Source organism: Phascolarctos cinereus, unplaced genomic scaffold (assembly GCF_003287225.1).
Source record: "Phascolarctos cinereus isolate Bilbo 61053 unplaced genomic scaffold, phaCin_HiC Scaffold_4;HRSCAF=312, whole genome shotgun sequence".
Taxonomy (NCBI): Eukaryota; Metazoa; Chordata; class Mammalia; order Diprotodontia; family Phascolarctidae; genus Phascolarctos; species Phascolarctos cinereus.
This window is the reverse complement of record NW_027555847.1, coordinates 295,217,141-295,239,225: the sequence shown is the minus strand read 5'-3', so window position 1 is coordinate 295,239,225 and position 22,085 is coordinate 295,217,141. Positions and strand designations below refer to the sequence as shown.

Genomic DNA, 22,085 nt, shown 5'->3' with positions numbered 1-22,085 from the left:
ACTTGAAAGTCTATCCTAATTCCTTTGACCTCAGATATCACTTATATTTGATAATTGGAAGCTTACTGCACAGAGATAAGGCAGACATGATCTGAGAGCCACCCAGATATTTTCCCCTTTGCTAAAACTGGAACTATGCTTGGAGATGGACTCAGCAAAGAACTTAGCGGTTTCACAGATTTTAGACTTAGTAGCAATACAGTCTCTATGAATCTAGAATGTTACCTGCCCATGAAAAAATAGAGATGACTTTTCTCTGCCCTCCCTTAGGGACTACTCCAGGCATCAGAAAGGAGTTCAGATGAGGTTTTCAGCAAGCAACTATATGCCAGGCCATATTCTGAGATTTCCCTGCTATTTGCAAGTCTGTGTATGTTTCATTTGCTATTTACTTTCTGACCTTAGCCTTTCTAGATTACAAAAGTCCCCACAAGTAACAGTAATAAATCCAAACAAAAATAAGACAGATTTCCTCATCGATGTGTAATAAAGTTAAAGGACATTGTTTTGTCAGACAAGCGCTAAGTAGAAAATAAATCTCGGGGTCTGGGGAAACAAAACGGAGCGCTGTTGGCATGTGTGTAAATTTACTTTTAAAAGCAATAAATCAATGTTAAATTAAACAGCTGGGTACCCTATCATGGAGGAGATTTCGTGTTTAAGAAGTACTTGATGGGGAAATGTGCTATTTAACAAGACACCAAAAAAAGCTAAACCTTTACTAGGATCTCAGGCAAAGCATGCCTGTGAACTTCTTCAATGAACTTTAGAAGGAAAGGAGTATGATGGAGTGGGGGGTGGGGGGTGCTCCGTTTTCAGTGCAGGATGGATGGTATGCACAATCCAACTTCAACTCTTTACATGTTTCCCAGGCATAAACAGGCATGGGAGACCTCACAAAAATGCCTTAGATGTTTTCCAAGGTGGTGTTTGTGCAAGCTCTGAAGTCTCTTGCTTTTATTGGCTTAGTTTTGGTTGGGTGTCTTTATTTTTGTAAATACTAAAACCTGTGGAGATGTTTTAATGAGCATGTTGGGCATGTTATTATATGGAGACTCCTTTCTTCTGAGACATCATTGTGCTGTGCAGGAAAATACCAAACTGTGACTACAAAGGGATCTGCTATTTCATATTTATTTCACTGACATTGGAATATCTGTTAACCTCAACTCAGATATGCCAATATTTCCTTTCTCAAGAGTTTAGTTAAGCTCTTGCTTTTCTAAAGGAGAGGAAAAACCCCAAAACAATAGGAAATCCAAGGCTCTGGCATCGTATGCAAAAGCAATATACACCAATAAGTTATCTCATAGGTGATCTTGAATAGCAGGAAATCACAAGCCATTTTGAGATGCATGTGGGTGGAAAGAGAGTATTTCTGACACATAAAATGGAATTTCCGATAGATCTGACACAAAGATTTTAGGAAATTGGTGTAAAGTGTGATAAGTTATTTTCCTCCTTCCTATGCAGATTAGTTGGCCAGAGGGAAATGATGGGAAACTCCTTCAGAGAAAGTATTGGAAAAAGAATCATATTTTACCTCCATTTTAATTCACAAACACAATTGTTTTATTTGCAGACACATAATTAACATAGTTGCAAAGAATATTCCTATCTTAAAGAAACTTTCCTGGAAAGGTTTTCCCTTTTTCCACCTACCCCAAGCTACAAAATAATATAATTTGGACCCTGTCCTTGCCTTCCCTTCAACCAAAGGTAGTAAGGATCTAAAGGGAAATTTCCCGAGAAGACAGAAGCAGTATCATTTGCATTTAGAACATAGTATTTTGTGTTTGCTTATTTTTTTTCAAAGTAAACATATGTATCCTGTCCAGAAGAGAGATTGGGCTACCTGGTAAATTTAGAATTATCTAAGTTCATCTTATCTGTCTCTGCTGTCCCCCAATCCCATTACCATGCATGCACAAATATATATGTGTGTGTATATGTATGTATGTATATATATATATATATATGCACATACACATATTCACACACACATATGTATATATATATAAAATGAGATATATAATTATAGATATGATGGGGGAAACCCAAAGATAGATTATTTTAGTTAAAAAAAGGCAAAGGACAATGACTAGAGGTTGTTTAGGAAAACAGAGCAAAGAGGATATGATCTCATCACCAAAGTGAAATTTATCAGAAAGGGCTTGGAGAAAAGAATATGCCTGTGAGCACTGAACCCAGGTGAGGTTGAGTGGAGAGTGCAAGTTTCCAACAATTGAGTATTAAGTCACCCCTCCCCCTCCCCGTTCTCTCTTTCCCCAGTTCTTTTGGTACTCAACTTTTCTTTGGTGCATTTTGATTCTAAATTTGCTTGCTAGATGGCGCTCTGTGTCTCAGGACTTTTCAATTCAGAATTAAAGCAGCTTTTTGGCATCCTTGCTCCCAACCAGTTGTGGGCATTCTATTTTCGCAACATTATTATTATTGTCATTGTTTTTGCTGTTCTTATTATCATTTTAATTCAAGAGGTATGTAGGCTGGAGCAGCTCATGTTAATCATCATAATAAAAAGTACCTTTCAATACTGAACACAGCTATATCAAACATTTTTATGACTGAGATAATATTCTGTTGCATTTCAGAAGACATTTCTTTCCCTCAAATAACCTACTTGGGTTTTAGAGAAGAGAAAGCAGTACTGTCAGATTTTCTTTATAATCTTTGTGTTTCACCACAACATTCCCTTCCCTTCCTCTTAACCAACCCCCCCCCTTTCATTTCAGGAAAAATTAAGCATGTGTTAGAGAAGTGCCTTGTATTCTTAAATCTGACTCATTAATTGATCCAAATTCATATGGCTAGTTTATAGCCTAAATATTGTAATATCTCCACCTTATTCTTTAAGTACGAAGAGAGATTGGAAGGAAAATATCCATACCATAAATAATAAAAACCCACAGCAAAGCTTGCTTTACATGAGAGAAGAATTACGGTTTGTAGATTACATTTGCTTTAATCACTGTGATCTTTCTCTTTGGAATTCAACATCCTTTATTTGTGTTCATTTTCTTTAAGGAGCTAGAGATATTAAAATGAAAGTTATAAGCTTCTGTTGGGAAAAAAAAGAATGAACAATGTGCAGTAAGCTGTCTGACGAAGATGCCAGTTTCACAAAACACACCACTCTTATTCATATGCCCTTAAAGAAGAGGTTAGGGATGGGTGCTGGTAAGCACCTATTCATTATCAGTTTATAATCACACAAAACAGTATTTTACAAGTTATTCAGGTTTTATTTTTGCTTTCTGTTTGTTTTTAACTGGAGGGTGACTGTACTACCCTTAGAGGAGAGAGAGAGAGAGAGAGAGAGAGAGAGAGAGAGAGAGAGAGAGAGAGAGAGAGAGAGAGAGAGAGAGAGAGAGAGAATAGCATTCATAGTTTTTGGTGTGTTTGGAAAGTCTTTTCTTAAAACCTAGCTGCTGAGAAGACGGTCTCCTCAAAGTTGCTCTCTAGGTGTTAGGCAGAAACTAGGAGGCGCTGAAAACCTAAGGCGGAAAATTTACAACTTGATCAGCCCCAGCCACACACCAAAAACCTGCTACTGTTGCGAACATATGTTCTGGATTAAGTTAAGCAAATGGCTCTCGTTTTCGCGGGGTTGAAAGTTGATCACGAAAACTTAAATCCGAGGGAGTCTTGCTTTGGTTGGAACTCCAGATCCTCAAACACTTACAAATCCCTTTCAACTCTCGAATAAAATACCCGTTTACTTAAGAGATTTCCCGCATTTGTTGCATTTCAGTGTGATTCCAGTTTACAACCTTACATGAATTAAATACTATTAGGTATTAATTTCTGGAAACCCACATGAAAAAGCTATGCCATATCTAAAATTGACTTCTAAGTTGAAAACTGGCACGTATATTTTCCAACTGATTTTTATTCTATTAGCAGAGTGCTGTACAAACTGCAAGTCTCTAAAATGAGTTGATCCAATATTTTTCCTCTTTCTTTTTTTACACTTGCCCTTCAACCAATATGTAGAATTTACCTTAATGTCTCTTTAAAATTTCAAGCACCAGAAGACCAGGTTATTCTTTTTTTTTCACAGCATGAAACAAAATGGAGAGTTTTATTCAAGCCTTTAATTATGCCAAAAAATGAAAGTGCCTCTTTTACTAAGGGTAAACTAACTGTTTTTTCATACCTCACTACAGTTGTCCTGCAGTCTCCCAACCCTTTTTATCCTCATACCAATTTGGTGTCTAGTTTCTACAAACTGCAAAAGTGCTATACAAGTTAAGAATTAATCTTCCATTCTCAACAATGCTAATAATAATAAGATTCGCTAGGTAGCAACCGGAGCGACTCTTCTTGATATCAGTCGGCTGAGTTTTTTTCCATCTTTTTTGAGGGTTATGATGCTCATCTGGCAGATTTTAGCCAAAATTGTCATACTGAAATTTCATGTTAGTATTTACACCTCATTTTTCTCTTAAAGGATCTTGGAAAATTGTGGAGAGATTATTGATTTCCAAGAAACCAAATAAAGAAATCTGCTCCTTGATAAGATATGAAATACACACTTTTCTTTGACTAAATAGGCAGTGTACATGTGACATTGACAAACGACCGAAGGGCGAGGAAAGTCATTTTAGAGAGACTTTGAAGGGTTACGGGGGCCGCGGGGTGTGTGGGGGGGAAGGGTCGGGGGGAGAGAACAGAATGGAAAGGATTTCACAATCCTATATCAGAATAGGAAAAACTCCGATTAAAGGAAAAGTTATCTTCGAACTGGAAAATAGTTTTGTCTTTAAAAATTTTAAATTAGCATGCTCCCCCGAGGAACCAGAACGTGGATAATTATAGCAAAGAATCTCCGCTAGAATGTTCTGTACAATTGAAATTATTTGAGAGAAAAGCTTCACCAATTTCCTTTCTCGATTTCTTCACGGGACAAATGCCAGTATGCTGATACTGTAATATCTACTGAAGTGAAGGCATGCCTGATTCTTATCGAAACTTATTCATTCCCCTGTCTGGGACTCAGGAATAAAATTTCTCTTTTTGAATAACATATTCCTAAGAAAATAATTGAACAAACAGAGATATAGAAGAGGATCTTCATTCCGCCCTCCAATCCCCAAGATATAAGCAAAATCTCCAAGCAGAAAAGAGATTCAAGGAAGCTGGAGTTAACAGTAGCTTGACAAGGAATTCAGGAACGATTTACCTGTATAGCCTCAGAGACATTCGTTCCCCCTTATCATTAGAAAAACACTATAGCCAAATACCAAACGATTCATCTTCTTTTTCCTCCGTCTTCCATTTTTAAAGTTACCTTTCCTTCCCGTAATCTCAAATACCTAAAACAATTATTTCATTACCGGAGAGCAAGAACTATACCGGATGGAATAAAATGTGCCCAAACAGATTTCCTAACTTGTCCTCTGCTAAAGTGACCTGACTGTGACCAAATCATCTGAAGAGTACAGTTGGATTATGCTAAGCGACCTAGTCTTAACCTACCAAGTATTGCAGTTTACTATTCAACAGGTTCGACTTACTGTCCTGAAAACTTTAAGCTGCCTGAACTGCAGACTTGAATCTTGTTATCTATTTCAGGGAATCGACTATTTAAATAGCAGGGTCGAACCCAGGGCTAAAATAGCTCCTGTCTTGGCTGAGTTCTGAGCAGTTAGACTGAAACAATTTTAGGCATTTGTGAACAACAAAAGAGTGATTCTCAAAAAAAAGAAAAAAGAAAAAAGAAAAAACCAACAACCTTAAGTCCTCCGCCCCCCCCCCCAATATAGTCAAATTCTTCTTTGGAAAGAATCCTGGGGGCGGGAGGGACGGGACTGTGAAATGAGGAGGAAACAGTTAGATGGGAAACATTTGAGTGTGATGGACTAGAAGAAAAAGTGACTGATTTTTAACCATTACACTAAATCTGGGCAGAAACTTGAAAAGGGAAAATAATGAAACATTTTTGTTACTAATAAGCCATAGGACAATAATATTTTATAGTAAAATTTCGTCCAAACCAGAAAAAATTTGAAAAATGATGATTTCCATAAATGCCTTGTATGTCCAATTAGTTCACTAAGAGCTATATTAGAATATCAGAACATAGAGTTAATTTTGGAAGCTGATTGTTCGCAAAAGTTTTATTTCACAGAAGCTAGTTGGATTAAGGAAGCAATGTTGTGTTCCCTGACTTTTCCTAGCGAATTTTCACGATAAAATTAGTATGAAATACTTTTGAACAATCAACTAGTTTGCCACGTTTAGGAGTTTTATGGTATTAAGTTTTTCTCCTAGCGAATTTTCACGATAAAATTAGTATGAAATACTTTTGAACAATCAACTAGTTTGCCACGTTTAGGAGTTTTATGGTATTAAGTTTTTCTTTTTGTCCACAAAGTAGGTACAAGGGGGAGGGAATACTGAAGTGAATTAGGGGTGGAGAATTGGGGGTGGGGTGAGGAATGGGTAGGGAGAGTCTAGACTTACTGAAGGCACACCAAAGGAAACCAGATCCGATAGAACAAGGTGCGGTTTATTTTATTTGAAATCCTTTAAAACTAATACTGTCTTAGAAGTAGCAAAGCAACTCAGGTGTTGCCAGGGCGACAATGATACGATAGAAGATAAGGCTATGATCTTCCTTTTGTCTGCTTTACATAAATCGAATTGTAACAGGATTGGGGGAAAAAAGAAATGAGTAGTTAAAGAAGTGCAGGAAAGACAACTTGGGGCTTGGGTAAAAGAAAAAGTAGGGGATTAAAGTAAATATTTCAACTTTTTGGTACTGTCAAGTAAGTTCCTGTCAGGCTCTTTAGCGCTGTTGGGCTCAAACCTCCGAGCCTCCTCTCCAGGGGCTGTAATTAACAAGCTGTCTAGGAGCACCAGAGCTCATCAGACAGCTCTGGCCAAGAGCAAATTCGTTTTGCAACAGGACAGGTGGACTTGGAGGTGCGTCTTTGGAAAAATAATTCATTTTGGGATTCTCTGGCAAGTGAGACCCGGTGACAAGGGAGAAAGTGCTCACAGTCAACATTTCTAAATCAGACGGTTTCGAGAGACTTTTAGTAATAGTAGAGAGGAAAATTTCCTCAAAGAAAAGTTGCAGTACCCTAGAGCTAGGAAAATAACCGAGAAAGGCAATGTTTTGACCAAGTGATCAAAGTAAAGATGATAACGTGTGGACAGAGGAAACAAGTCAGGGAAGCGATTTCTAAAGGCTAGCATAACACGGTGTTGGGGGAAATCTCACATTAAAGAGGACTAAGAAACACCACCCACAAATAACAGTATTAGAAACTGAATATAGATTTTAGATGCCGAATTTCTCAAAGGATAAGGTAGAGGAGAAGTGAGGGACAGGTAGAATCGAGACTGGGAGTTAGGAAACTAAGCTGCTAAGGCTTCAAGGAAAGGATAAAGTGAACTAAGGACTGGGCGCTGTCCATGGTACTGGGGAGGGAGGGTTGCCTTGGCTAGGCTTCATTTCACTTTCTCCAAACTGAGTTCAGAAAAGGACTTATTAAAAAAAATAACGCAGGGTTTTAAGGATTGGAGTCAGCTTCTTCTTGCCACCCCCGTCCCAAAAGTAAATAACGTTTTTATTAGTTTTACAATTTAGAAGCCATGCCTATGAGAACTTGCCTTTCTTATTCCCTCCAGTCTAGTCAACTTTAATTCAACGTTTTAGGATAGCTTGTTTTCTAATTACATGACCAGCAGTTCTTGATGATCATACAAATCTAAGTGGGGTCGGGAGAAAAGGGAGAAAGAGGTGCAATTTTAGAATCTAAGGAATTACAAAAGAAGTTACCTATGTCATAATTCTGTGTGAAATATAGTCACAACACATATTTATCTCTTAAACAGCACAATTACTTATACTTAGACAAAGCATGTTCTTTAGAATATCGATTAAATTTTCTCCATACTACCCTCCAAAATCCCCGTTGGTAACTGAGCTCCCATCTACTACTGTTGTTCAGTTCTAAGGGTAAGCAGAATAAAAACAATGATTTAATTTCTTTTCAAGTATGTAAAAATGAATATAAACACATACAATTATTCTTAAGGATGATTATTCGTTGAGAATGACTACAACTTCACTATCAGTACTAAAAAAAGACATACTAATATATGCACTTCCTTTTCTAAAAGAATTTGTTTCTGGTAAAAAAAAAAGACAGAGGATTACAGAGTCCTTTCAAAATATAAGGGAGGGAAATTAATTGTGCTATCAAAAATACCTAATAAGTGAATTAGCCTCCCCACTGGCCCCAAACCACTTTTTTGAGAGGATGACACAACTTGAAAATGTTCCACATAGCACTTTGCTATTTATCCCAAACACAGTTAAAAGGATCAATCTTAATTGAATTAATCAGGAAAATCTTGCTTATCTCTGGGAACTAGAATTCATGTTAAAATGAAGGAAAAGGACAAGAATTCAAACAGCTGGCACAATGATCAGCAACTGGCAGCATCTCATTTGATATTTGATATCAAGCACTAGATCAATATTTGTAAGATCAATGCAATTTTAATGGTTTTCTTTCAAAACTGTATGAAAGCCAAAACGTTGCGTTGATGTGCTGGGGCTATTTTTAGAGCTGGTTATTCTAGGGGATGATATCAAGTAATTTGCTGAAGCAAAGAAAAAAAACCCCAATGATATTTTTTCATTTGATAAATCCTGATTAGCTAAGTTCCTAGAGAAGGTGTGAAACTGAACTGGAGAAAAGCCATTTATTTAACTGTGCTCAGGGGGGGAAAAAGCCTTGAAGAAGTCATTTGGAGGTATGAGAAGATGGACTGACTTAGAGATACTTTTTCCAGACATAAGGGGATTAGGTGGTACTTGAGCAAAAAGAAATGGAATGATAAAAGAAGAAAATCCAGGCCTTTAGGGTGTAGGGTCAATCCCCTCATGAACAGAATTTAGTGGGAAATAATTCAGATTTTTCTGTCCCCCACCCAAAATATAAGATCACACACACCGAGTTTCATTAGTGTTCTCATATAGGACAAAAGCAGAGGAAATAAAGTAATTACATTTACCTTGTAAACATTTTGTCAGTTTTTCTATAAAGACTTAGACTTTAAAAAAAGAGAATAGCTCAACTTCATATTTTAACTAAGAAACAAATAGGTACAAAGAATCTGCTAATTTATATATTGTCCCCTCTCCATCAATTAAATTTGTTTAAACATTAACTTGAACTTTTAAAATTTTACAGGTATACTTTGAAGCAATTTTCACGCAGTGGAGTGAAAGACCCTCAGACCAAACTCCCTCCCATTTATTGGGAAGTTAAAGGAATGGGCTAGGGTGGTATTAGTAGATGATCAAAAACAAATACACAGGGAGGTGGGATATTGTGTTCTGACATAGGGATTGTAAAAGGCAGGGGCTTAACATTTTCAGAACTGGAGAAAAGACAGTTCTAAGTTTTCTTTGAACAAAAACTTTAGTTAGTTTGAAAGAGATCAATACTTTCTTCCTTCTCCCCCCACCCCCCTTTTTTAACTTAATAAGAGCTGACAATCTCATAGCACTTTAAGGTGCACAAATGGTTTCTCTCAACAGCTCTGTGCAAGTATTATCCCCAAGAGTAAACTGAGGCTCAGAGAGGGTGATTCACCTAAAGTCAAACAGGGAGTGGGGTCATCTTAACTACAAGCACCAGTGAGTGCTTTTTCTCCCTTATGAGGCTGCCTTCTCTAAAATAATAGGGGTGGTCTAAGGAATGTCGGATCTTTTATCCAAAGTTCTTTAATCTTCATACAGAGACTGAAACACTTCACAACTACACAACTTTAAATTTTCTTCTCAATTTGTCATTGACAATCAATTGGTTGATGCATAAACTATTGACGAAAAATTAGGATGCCATACTATTTGAAGCAAAAGGCAACACACCAATGTTGCGAAATGAAATTCACATACACATTCTTTTTGGAAAATGTGATACATGCATTATGAAAGAAAAAGTGAATTCTCCAAAGACCAGAAGTAAATGCCTATCTTCTAGGATTTCACTAACATTAAAAAAATCCACTCTTTGTGTGAGCCTTTATACATTGGCTATTGTAATATAAAATTGGCAGATCGCCTACAAATAAAAATATCAGTAGCTAAAATAGCTTTCTTTAAAAATGAAACAAAGCCAGTTGCACACACACTCTCTCATTTTCTGCAAACAGAAACTTTAAAGGTATTTATGAAGCAAAGGGACTTTTTTGGTACTCTGTTACAATATATTTTTGGTGAATTGAAAATGGAGCATGCAATTATTGTACAGTCAAAAATCTCATTACTAAAAAATTTAGTTTATAAGTTGACAATGTATATACATAAAAATGAATGCATTTTGTTATAATGTATACCTATATGGGTATGTGTCCACAGATATCAACACGAAGAGACAAAGATATGCCACATACATACAAGGGTCTATGTAATGATAGGGCAATTAAATACCCATTCCAACTCCTCCAATTCTTCTCCACTTAAAATAAATAATGAAACTGTAGGTTCAGTTATAACTACCTTGTGATGACTTTTTGTTTACCCATATTTTCAAAAATAATTTTTCCTCTGTGGATGTGAAGTACAGTATTTATAATGTAAAATTTCAGTAGTGCATTGCTGGCTTCTTAAGCCACTTTGAAGTCATGCTAGTGGCTCTAAGATCCAAATCTACATGTTAATCTCTGGTTTTGCCTTCAAACAGAATTCAGTTACAAAGAGCTTGGAAAGATTTTGAATGTATTCAAGAGAGGAAAACTCTTAAATTTTCTGAGGAGTAAAAACTCCCCAAGAAACTTCATATAGCTTCTTAGATTTTGCTTAGCATACGTGATAAAACATTGATTGTCACAGTTTGGTGACCCATGAAATTTGGGGGTTAGTTTTCTCTTCAGACCAGAGCATATAATTATGCAAATAAAGAGCTGTCACTGATCTAGTGAAATACTCACAAACACATGCAATCTGAAATTGGACAGAAAAGTGAAAACGGTTGTTGGTGATACGATGGTGCCATGGTTTTTGTTTTGTTTTGGTTTGGTTATTTTGCAAGTTTCTTACCTAGTTCCTTATTGAAGGTGCAGAATATATAACCTCTAAAGATATACTTATGACTAGTGAATGTATGTGTGCATATGTGTGTGTTAGTAGTTATCTTTTCATTTTAAGTTCTTTGTGGTATTACAGTGGGATGCAAAATACAGTGCAGCTTTATTTTACTGCTTTCCATGAATCCCAATGTAATTCCCTAAGAAGAAAATTCAGAAAGATCATGGAAAGAAAAAGACATAAAACCTTTATAAATTTAGACCCAGAAAAATCTAGATTAAGTTAAAACTTCTCTTTTAAAGTGATTTACATTGGATGGAAGGTATACTGGTTAAAGTGTGACTGCTCAACTTTGTTGGTGCAAAAAGAGAACTTACTTTCTCCCATCTAGCATTTAACACCAACTATGTAATATTTGGAAATTTACATCTTCATGGTTCTTTATGATTTGTATTCCTCTAAGGCTTTTGCGCCAGAAATTAACAAGAGTTCTTCACATCTAATCTTGTTCTTTGACACTGGGGTCTCCCAATCAGAGATACCATTCTACAGACTATTGCATAATTTCAGATGTCATGGAGAGTCCCGCTGATGAAATCTGAGAAGGCTCATATCAGACCACTCACTGCTAAAGACATCACTACATAAAAGATCAGTGGTGTGAAACTTTAAAAACATCGATCCAAATGAATCAATTAAATCAACATTCATCCCTCCTAAGTGTGTGGTTTAAGACTATCATTGTTGCATTTTTACATTACATAGATTTCAGGATAAACAGTGGAATGCTTTGATGGCTACTTCTATTCTCAAATCACTGTTAATCGAGTTTGTGTTATTTTCCTCTTTTCAACATTTTCTACTCAGTGTACATGCTTTTTTTACATTCATTTTAGTACAGTACATGACACCTGCATTGTTTTAAATCTAAACCATCTAAGGAAGATGATGCTTTAGGTAGGGTGGCTTTAAGTTCTGAGAAGTGCCCTTTCCCAGATTCAAACTGATCTTTTTGGAGATTAATATAATATTAGCTAAAAAGAAGATGAACAATTCAAGAGACTCCCATTCAGTCACCCTATACAAGGAAGGAAGGAAGGAAGGAAGGAAGGAAGGAAGGAAGGAAGGAAGGAAGGAAGGAAGGAAGGAAGGAAGGAAGGAAGGAAGGAAGGAAGGAAGGAAGGAAGGGGAAAAAAAGGAAGGAAAGAAGGAAAGGAAAAAAGGAAGAAGAAAGGAGGGAGAAAGGGAGGGAAGGAGGAAATTATTTCATTTTTAAATCGAACAGCTCCCAAGGTTTTTCATGTTGTTATTACACATTCCTAATAAATCATAATACTATAATAACCACAACTATTAACCTTTCTTTTGCCACCCATTTACATTCAATAATAAGCATCTTTCACACATTTGATTAAAGGAGCCTTCTTCAATAGGTGTGGGAAAACTTTTTGAGAAGTATTGAGAATTTAGCCCAATTTAGAATAGTGTTTTTCATTTTGGGGGATTATTAGGTGAATTAAGGAAAGTGCAAGAATTTGACCAGAAAACTTCAACATAAACAGCAGACATCCATCTGATTGGGTTAGAACCTTGGATATTCCATTGAATACCAAGAAACTTTCTCTCTCCGGTGACCTCATCTGATATCCATTAACTGTAATCACTCACATTACCAATGTTAATAAAAAAGAAACATCTTGCTACCTGAAGTTCTCCCTGGAGATTTATAGAGATTATCCAAGTAAAAGCAGCAAAACACTCCAAAAATATAAATGCACAAAAATACTACATAATACTGTAGGTATGATTTTATAACATAACATTAATTTTTCTTAACTTTTTTTCTATCAATTCCAAAGATATTTTCAGTGCATATAAGAAACCAACAAATCACATTTATGTTCTGAATCATTGGGAAGCCCCCCTTCCCCCCCACATACACACCCCAACTCTTTTCAAGAGGAATGCAGAAATTTATATGCAAACATCATCTAATTTAAAATGCAGATCAGTATATTAAGTTTTTAAATCCCCAGACATTTAAACTACCTAAGATACTTTAGTTATATAAAACTATAGACTCATTAAAAAAAATGTTGTCTTGTGAAGGTTCCAGAGCAAATCATCACTGATTTTAGTTAACAGTTCAACAAAATATATGTATTTATGCGTATGTATATGTGTATATACACATATATAATATGTGTGATGTGTAAATTCAGTTCTTGCTTTATTAACCTCTACAGAGATAGTGAATAAGTAAATAGAACATAAGGAACCTACCACTGAATATGGAGGGAGAACCCTTTTATTTTAAAACCATAAGTAGAAATATATAATTCATAGGCAATCCTCTTGCTTTATAGTTCTTTGTATAAGCAATAGTATAGCCAAGGTCAGAGCATGAGAAACTTGAGAAAGGAGTAGTTAACACAATTAGATGTACTAAATTTCAGGGTTAGGCACTCTTAGAGCATCACAAAGCCATATGCTTTCTTAGTTCTAACACACAGGATTTAACAGCTCCTATTTTTCTATAGTGTTTCTCTTGGAACCAAGTATATAACTAATGATATAAAGACCACACTTTAAGTTTAAAACTCCTCCCATTTAAACCAATAAACAAAATCCAAACAAGGGAAGACTTAAGAGCTGAAACAGCTACTTGGCCCAGGCAGGTGGGCTAGAATAACTGGGATTGTAGATCTGGGATAAAAGAGATGAACAATATTATCACATTTACACCACAAACTCATAATCAACAAGTTAAGAAGTTTAATCAGTTCAGATGCCTTGTTTCCTCTTCAAGTCTCTAACCCAGACCTACTTAAGGAAGCAAAAGTTTTCAAATAGCTCTCCATAGATATTGAAATAAACTCCAACAACCCAAAGGTTTTACAGCCTTCAAGGCAATTATACAGTGACTGACTCCAGTTACAAGTCAAAAGGAAGGTGAGAATGAAGAAGAGCAGGACAAGAATGACTAGGATGACACACTGACAGAGAGCTATTACTCTTCCCTAATTTGGCTGCAGGAGCTTTTAGAATTTAGCAACCCATAAGCTTTATTAAAGAAAAAAAAAGATAAAATTACAGGTTTCTGTGAACATTTTCACATGTTGAAAAAGTAGCACAGTTCAAAACATTTTAAAAATATATTGAGTTGATATTAACTTTTAAAATCATCGAACTGGAGGATACCACCACTTTCTGGAGTTCTTCCATTAATTCTAAAAGCTGGAAAGTATCAGATAAAAAGGGTCAATATCACAGACCAATGTGTTGGACACTGTTGGGCAGTGTGTTTTGAAGCTACACAGCAGTTGGATAAAACACCGTTTTGATTCCCCCCTCCCTGCTCCTTTGTCTTTGCCCTAATAACATCAGAGAATATGCAGACATGACCACTGAAGAAAAAGATCACTTTAATTTGCCATCATCAAAACCATAAGAATTAATTAGTGTATGTGCATTCCAGGCACGGTATCAGACATTAGCAGTTCCAAAACTTGCTGATACAAGCACATAATGTATAAATGCTTATTATGAGGTGGAGGATTTCAATTGATTTTTTGGCCAGCTAGTCCTATGACATTTGTGGTACATTTCATGATGTCATCAAATAAGACCGATATTTCCATAGTAGCATATTTTTAAAAAGGTGACAAAATATTAAATTCATCTTTCATCTATTATAAATAGAACCCTCACTAGGTAATGGACCTTTTTACAACAATTATAAACTCAACATGTTACAATGTAATATTTGAATCAGAATTATCAGAAAAATCATGACTTATTTTAGTTCTGATATTTCACAGTGTTGTAGAGATCTCAACTGGATCTGATTACAGAGCAACTGGAATTTTAGAGAAGATCCTTAAAAGAAAGTGGAGAGCTAAAAATAATACTATTGGACCAAGAGGAGACAATCTTTCACTTCAATTCTTCACTTTTCAGTCAGAACAGTATTCTTTAACTCTAAGTGGACTAAAAGAATAGCGTTGGCTTGACTTAGTCCTATAAAAGGAAAAGACTTGAGTGCACAGATTAATTTTTTTGATGCCATCCAAAAATCCTGTCTCAAAAAAAGTCAGATTCATCTGTTCCATGAAAGTTCAAAATAAACTATGTCTTTTAGGAATAAAAACTTCCAACAACATGAAGTTTTAAAAGTGAAACTTAAGTACATAACCTAAATTAGAATTCAGTTAAACTATATTATATCTAACAACGTAAGTATCTTAATAAGTTGACAGGTTTCATGTGAAAATGGAAAACCAAAAAAAGCATATATATACACATACATATAAACACATACATATATATGTATATGTACACATATATGTATGTGTGTATGTATATATATATGTATAATACACACACACACACACACACACACACACACAATACACCCCAAGGGATTATTCATTCGTTTTGGTTTACATTTCCAAATTTTCTCTTTTCCTTACTTCTCTATATAGACTCGACTGAAATTTTATTTTCAAGTCCAAAGTTCTTCTAGTAGAATAAAGTGGATTTAGGAACTGAAAGATTTTCAACTAGTTTTCTCTGGTCTGTTAAGGAAAAATAGATTCTTAATGTTTTTAATAAGCATGTAGTTCACATTTACAAATCTACATAATGCAAAGCATTTGTGCTATTAATTTAAAGAGTTTAAAATTCATCCCCAAAGTAAAACCAATAACATGTTGTCAGAGACATTTTAAGTAACTATTCATGGAGAAAAAGACTACCTAAAATTTTAAGTTTATAAAATAATAAAGTTTGCTTCTGTCCAAAAGAAAAAAAGGTAATGTTTTATACACACACACACACACACACACACACACACACACTTCCCCAAAGCAGCAAAAAATAATGCAGGCAATAGGACCATGAAGAAACTCTTAAGCTGTGCCATCAACTCGGTGCAGGGCTATGTGAGGGCAATTAGAGCTGCACCACGCTGCACTGTGCAGTACCGCTGTCAGCCTTAATCTGCGCACTGATGGGCAGCACGAAATCCAAGCTACAGCCCACAGGAAGCACAACCAGTGAACCCATATTGCTTTGACAGTTGCACTCATCTAGAAATAATGCAAAACGCTATTTAGATGTATACATCACGACCCTGTGCTCTGGGAAGAAAACAATCTAATGAGGGGCTGGGAGTCTGCTTGCCGAAAATAAGTAGTTAAGGGATGCCTGTGTGAACTCTCGGGTGTGTCTGCGGGTCTGTACATGTGTATGCACGGATGTGTGTGGTTGTGTGTCCTTTCTCTTTTTCTCGCTCCTCTTAAATCTCTTCGTGTTTTATCCTGTGGGAGCGTCGAGTTAGAGCTGCTTTGAGTGGACTGTTCTTTGCTTCCGAAGCTTCAGTAAAGAATTTGAAAATAGATGGGAGACTCTTCCACGAAGTGAGCTCGTGACGTTCAGTACCTGCAAGAGAAACAGATTTTGGTTACGGTCAGCTCCCTGCGTATGAATTCACAAAGAAAGAGAAAGAAAAAAGCCACCGACAAGTGTCGCAGGGCCAGGGAGTGGGCTCTGGGAGACTCAGCCCCCAGCGCCAGTGGAGGGCTGGCAAGTGAGCCCACCCCGGAGGAGGCGACGTGTTCGCCCTCCCGGCGCCCAGCGGGTTACATACTTAGGGCCAAAGCTGTGCGGAGTTGCCTCCCCCTAATCCCTGCCAGCAGCTGGGAGCCCCCTGCTTCCCCTCCCCCAGCAGCCGGCCGCAGAGCAGGCCCTCCCGGGGCAGGCACCTCCCTCCTCACCCGCCCCTTCCCAACTGCCCGCCCTGTCACGGGAGGGGAGACCACCCGGAAAAGGAGGTCAGGGTTTCTGAACACCGACGAAATACTACGCACTTCACTGTCCCGCAAGCCTCCCCTTGGGCATGGGGGTGGGTGGGGAAGGATTGAACCTTCAAAGCCGAGACCCGCCCCCCCCCACAAAAAGCACAAATTCTTGAGGATTCCGTCAATTGGTCCTCCTGGGGAGATGAGTTACAGTTTCCACCAAAATGAGGGTCTCGGAGAGACCAGTGAGGAGGAGCCCGGGGAGCTGTCTGAGACTGGGCACCGAGGAGGGGAGAAGGACCCTGCCACACCCAGGAAGGCTCCCGAGCTGCTGCTGCTGCTGCTGCTGCTGCTCCCAAAGATGCTTCGGCCGGCCCGGCCGCCCGGGCCAGTCCACCCTCCAGGGGCAGGCCCCCCGGCTTCACCTCAGTCCCCCTGACCCCAATGGAAGGTGGTTCGAGGATGCGGGCAGGACAGCCCTTCACCCCGACCCGCCCCCTCAGGCCAATCAAGCGGCTAGGCGGGAAGGGAAACTCCCTGGCTGCTTGGAAACCTCTCACCTCAGCTCAGGCTCCACAGCCGCCTCCAGCTGGGGGCTGGTTTCTCCTGCAGGCGGGAACTAGATTCCCTCCGCCCTCACGAAGCACCAGAGGTATTCCCGTGCTTCCCCAAAGGGAGAAAAACGGCGGTTCTCGCTTGTCCGGTGAGAAAAAGGACTGTTCTCGCTTGTCCCGGAGCTCGGCTGCTGAGGGGACTCCCACCCAAGCTCCCTCTGTTCTCTTTTGCACTAAGTACGGACCATTCAGGAAGGAAAGCCGGTCCAAGGGCTGGCTCTATAGGAGACCACACCTCGGTCTGTACTCAAGGGATTGTACTGACAGCTTTTTCAAGGGGTCAAGTTTTTAGGGGTTTGTTCTTCCTACTCGACACTAAACCACCTAGTTTTCTTTTCTTTCTTTTTTTTTTTTTAAAGAAGCTCTGTCTACATCCGCACGTACCGCAATTTAGGAAACCCATATTTGTCAGGATTCAAGGTTTTTGGGTTTTTTTTATTGTATTTTATTTTTTTTTTTAACAAAATTACAATCCCCTCTTCTCTTTGGCTTTAAATTAGGTACAATCAGATTACATAGCATTTTTCAAATCGTATGCACCATGTACCAAACATAGGAAATATTATTGACTAGGAAAGGAAAGAACTTTTATCAAGATTCTCACCTGATAAAATTCATGCAGTTTTGGTGGATTACACCAATTTATCCGCATCATCTTAGCAGACATCCCATAACTACTTGGCAAATTTGTTTTATTAAAAAATAAAAATAATAATTAAAACCACTCTCCCATAGAGATAATTAGCTTTGAAAGAGTTTAAATCTCTTTCTAGATGACCCAATCATGCAGAGATGTTGCCTGGAAGTCTCCAGATTCAGGGCCTCTGTTTGATACTTTAACATTGTTAATGATAATTCTTTAGTCTGTAATAGTAGGTCATTGCTATGGTTACTCTACAATGGTGCAACACTTTGCTTTCCCCTTCAGCTATTCGCTGAGACCGGGTAACCACATTTGTTGCCTAGCAACAGTTTTGTGACAGTATCACAATCTGGGAGTTACAACAATAAGGATGTGATGGCTTCGGTTGGCCAGAGAGCAGAAAGCTACAGTCTGTGTATATGACTGAGCTGTGGGAGTTAGGCCCTGTTGGAACAAGTGTAGAGCAGAAAACCTTAACTTTACAGGTACCTACACAAAGGCTCTATAACCTACTCCCCCACCTCTGAACATTTCCCATAATGAACTTGAATTGGGACTGAGAACTCCTTCTTACACTCCCAGACAACTTCAAAAAATATTTACCAACCCTAGAGTATACTAATCCAAAAACAAGGACACTTCTGGATTTGCCTGCTCATTTTGGGCAAATCTTTACATTGTCAATGGTTTGGAGGTCACTAAATCATGGCTACTTATCCAGGCAAATCCAGCTGTACCTGACTGAATTTGGGCAAACTATAAATAAATCATATAATTTTGTCTTTTTTCCTATTGTATATGAAAATTGAACTGACTCAAATCTTTCTATGGTATGATTACAGAATGTGTGTGTATAAAGTTATATGTATATGTATGTTGTATGTATATTTATGTATTACACACACATAATGGATTTGCCCGTCATATGTCAATGTTAGCACTATTTCTGGGCAGACTGAGCTTTTCCCAAACCAAGGCAGTTCTGCATATGCCTAATTTTAACACAGGACATAACCAGAAGTGTCTGGTTTCTGGACTGGTCTACAAAATACCTATGTCTCTATGTCTATATTTCTATAGCGCCCATCATCTTAGTTCCATTCACATTACACATTGTTTCAGACAACTGAACAATTAACTTCTGTTCTAGGCCTTGATTTAGATGAATACATACCACAATAGCAGCTACTAATTGCATTTATCATACTAAAAGATTTTAAAATCTATTATATTTTGTTTCTTTTTATGAAAGCCCATTCTTAAATTAGGATGGGGGGGACATACCAAACACAATAAGCTGAAGAAAATAGATGTTAATTGTCTTCTTCCTTTCCTCTTTCTCTTCTCTTAGCCACATTTGGAGGTTTTTTTCCCTATAGTGATCACACTTACACCCACTAGCATTATCAAGACTATGATCAATTTGTGAGCCTTCTTAGAGCTATCCCTCTGTACCTCCTCCCCCTGGAAAACCAATTCAAGCCATGAATCTAGAGGGACCTAACAAGTCAATGGTCTAAAGCAATTTTAACTCCCTTTTTATTTTTTCTTTCTTGGTGACAATCTTTCTGAAGGATGGACAATTTCCCTGGTGATAAAATCACTGCAAAGGCTGTTTAGTTTGAGGTTATGATGACTCTTTGCTTGATTAGTACTATGCTGAAAAGACACAAGCCCCTTAGATAGCTGAGTGTCTGCATTGGTCCTCAACATTTACTCTTGCAATGTAAGGGTATAAAGAATGAGAATTTGTGTTTCTGTCAGAGGCATGAAAATTGCTAGGAGTAAGAGGAAATAAGCAAGATGAATCTAGAAGTGACACTGAATTACAGAGAGTATAGGCTGATTCTCATTAATGGAATGATAACATGAAAATATATAGAGGGAATGGAGAAAGTTGTTTCTTTTCTCTTTTTTAGCATTGGCTTTTTATATAATACAAAATTATTAAGTAAAAATTGGGTAATTGCATATCTATATGCACTGCATATACACGTTTCAAGAACATGTATTTTTGAAACCACTTCAGAAAATGAAGGCAGGATTTCAATAAAAAATTATATTTGAATACCATAAAGGAAGAAAAATAAAGTGCTTTTTGAACTGACATGAAAATTTTAAAACAAAACGTGAGCCTGCCAATTGGAAATATTAGCAAATGAAAACTTCTTAGATCAGCTTTCTAGGACAACTGGGGAAATTAGCAACCAAAATTTAAATTTTGTTGTAAATACTTAAACATCACACTTTGAAATTCAAAAATATTCCCTAAATGGGTGATGATATACAGAAGAATGTTCAAACAAATCAAAAGACTGGTAATTTACTAATGCAGAGCAATGATATGAGAGATAAATGGGAAACCTTGTCTGTTATTAAGAAAATGTATGAAGTATACAGATCAGGAGAGTTAATTCTTGTTCCATCACTATCCTATCCACACCCACTGAAAGCTTCTTCATTTAAAGACTAATATCATTCTCCACTTACCCACCTTACATTTCCCTTGATTCCAATGGGCTTCCCAGCTAGGAGGAAAAGTTCTAAAGGAAAAGGTTTAAAAGCTGTTCTTCCACCATGGATAGATACCTCCTGAGCCCCCTATTGTCTTCCTTTATCCTTTCAGGTTGACATTTGGGCTGACTGAATAATTTGCCTTCTTGTTTCACAATTTATTTATCTATAAAATCAGGTTAGCCAAACAACATAATATGAAGAACTATTTCTTTAAAAATTTAATGAACACAGGCAACTAAAAACTCACTTTAACCATTACTTTCTTTTTCTACCCATGATTATAAGTGAGGAGAAAAAATATGTTTTCATTTTACTTTAATTTATCCTCTAAATACTACTCTTTGGCAAAGGTATAGTCAACAGTAAAACAAAGAAAAATAAAAATGGGGGGGGGAAAGTGTTACAACCTCACTTGATCAATTTGGTTTTTTTCTTTCAGTCTTTCATTTATTTATCTATTTTAATTATTATCCACTTTTAGAACAGTTTTGAATTCCTAAAAGGAGTAAAAATAATTATTTATTAATTTGAGGGAAAAGGGTTTTTTTTAAAGCCCCAAGTACCAGGTAAATATATAACAATTTAAAAATACTAGTCTGTAGAGCTTGATGGGGCAAAAACTTATAGCTTTTGTCTCTTCTGCCCCATTTGATGTTGGGATCAGTAAAATCAGAAATTATATAAAATCTAGTAAGAATGGACTGTATTTCTGCTCCCTGTGCTGTGGAACATAACCTAGTTTTACCAACTGATACCCATTGCTTCATGTCCTCTGGGCTCTAGCAGCATCTGGATAGTTCTTTTCCTATATAGTAAGGCCTCTGGCAATTCTGGCTTCTCTAGTCCATGTCAGGGAAGCAATAGCCTCTCAGTCCTGTGCTAACACCTGGTCAATTTGCAAGAATATCTCAATGTAAAAAAGAATGTATTGAGTTTCTATTATATGGCTAATTCTGGTTTAAAATTTCAAAAGCACATAAAACTGGTATGATGCTAAAAAAGTTTTCAGAACTTTAAGAAAAAAATAACAAATCTATAATTCTATAAGAAAAATGAAATAGGTAAAATGCATATTTTTTCTTGCAATATTGCTAAAAACATTAGCTAGAAAATAAAGATGACATAAACAAAATGAAAAGTGAGATCAAACCAGATAAAATATTTTCATATTAAAAAAAATCATGATGACTCAGAATAGCATGGAGAATTGAACACTTAGAAAATAAAGAAATTATATGAACTTGGCTTTATTATTTATCTATACTTTAGCATATCCCTCTCCTCTTTCCTTTTCTCTTTTCTATTGCTTTCCAAGTTTGCCATTTCCCTTCCATTTTTTTTTTGATGCTTGGATTTTTCCAGGCATAAACTAACCCAAACTCAAATAGTAAGTAGTCAAGATCCTGATGCTTACTCCCACTGCCTCTAACAGTACC

General features: G+C 37.0%; 1 protein-coding gene and 1 long non-coding RNA gene across 12 annotated transcripts in view; one reads left to right on the top strand and one right to left on the bottom strand.

Moving 5' to 3' along the window:
- Positions 1 to 22,085, top strand: part of LOC110223193 (uncharacterized) — a 70,310-nt gene that overhangs the window by 5,029 nt on the left and 43,196 nt on the right. The window lies entirely within an intron of this gene.
- Positions 14,483 to 22,085, bottom strand: part of ARB2A (ARB2 cotranscriptional regulator A) — a 484,742-nt gene continuing 477,139 nt past the window's right edge. For all 10 annotated transcript variants that reach the window (XM_078153129.1, XM_078153135.1, XM_078153132.1 and 7 more), the window contains one exon: positions 14,483 to 16,516. In XM_078153129.1, coding sequence (XP_078009255.1) covers positions 16,374 to 16,516 — 143 coding nt within the window. In that variant the 3' untranslated portion in view covers positions 14,483 to 16,373. The remainder of the gene's footprint in view (positions 16,517 to 22,085) is intronic.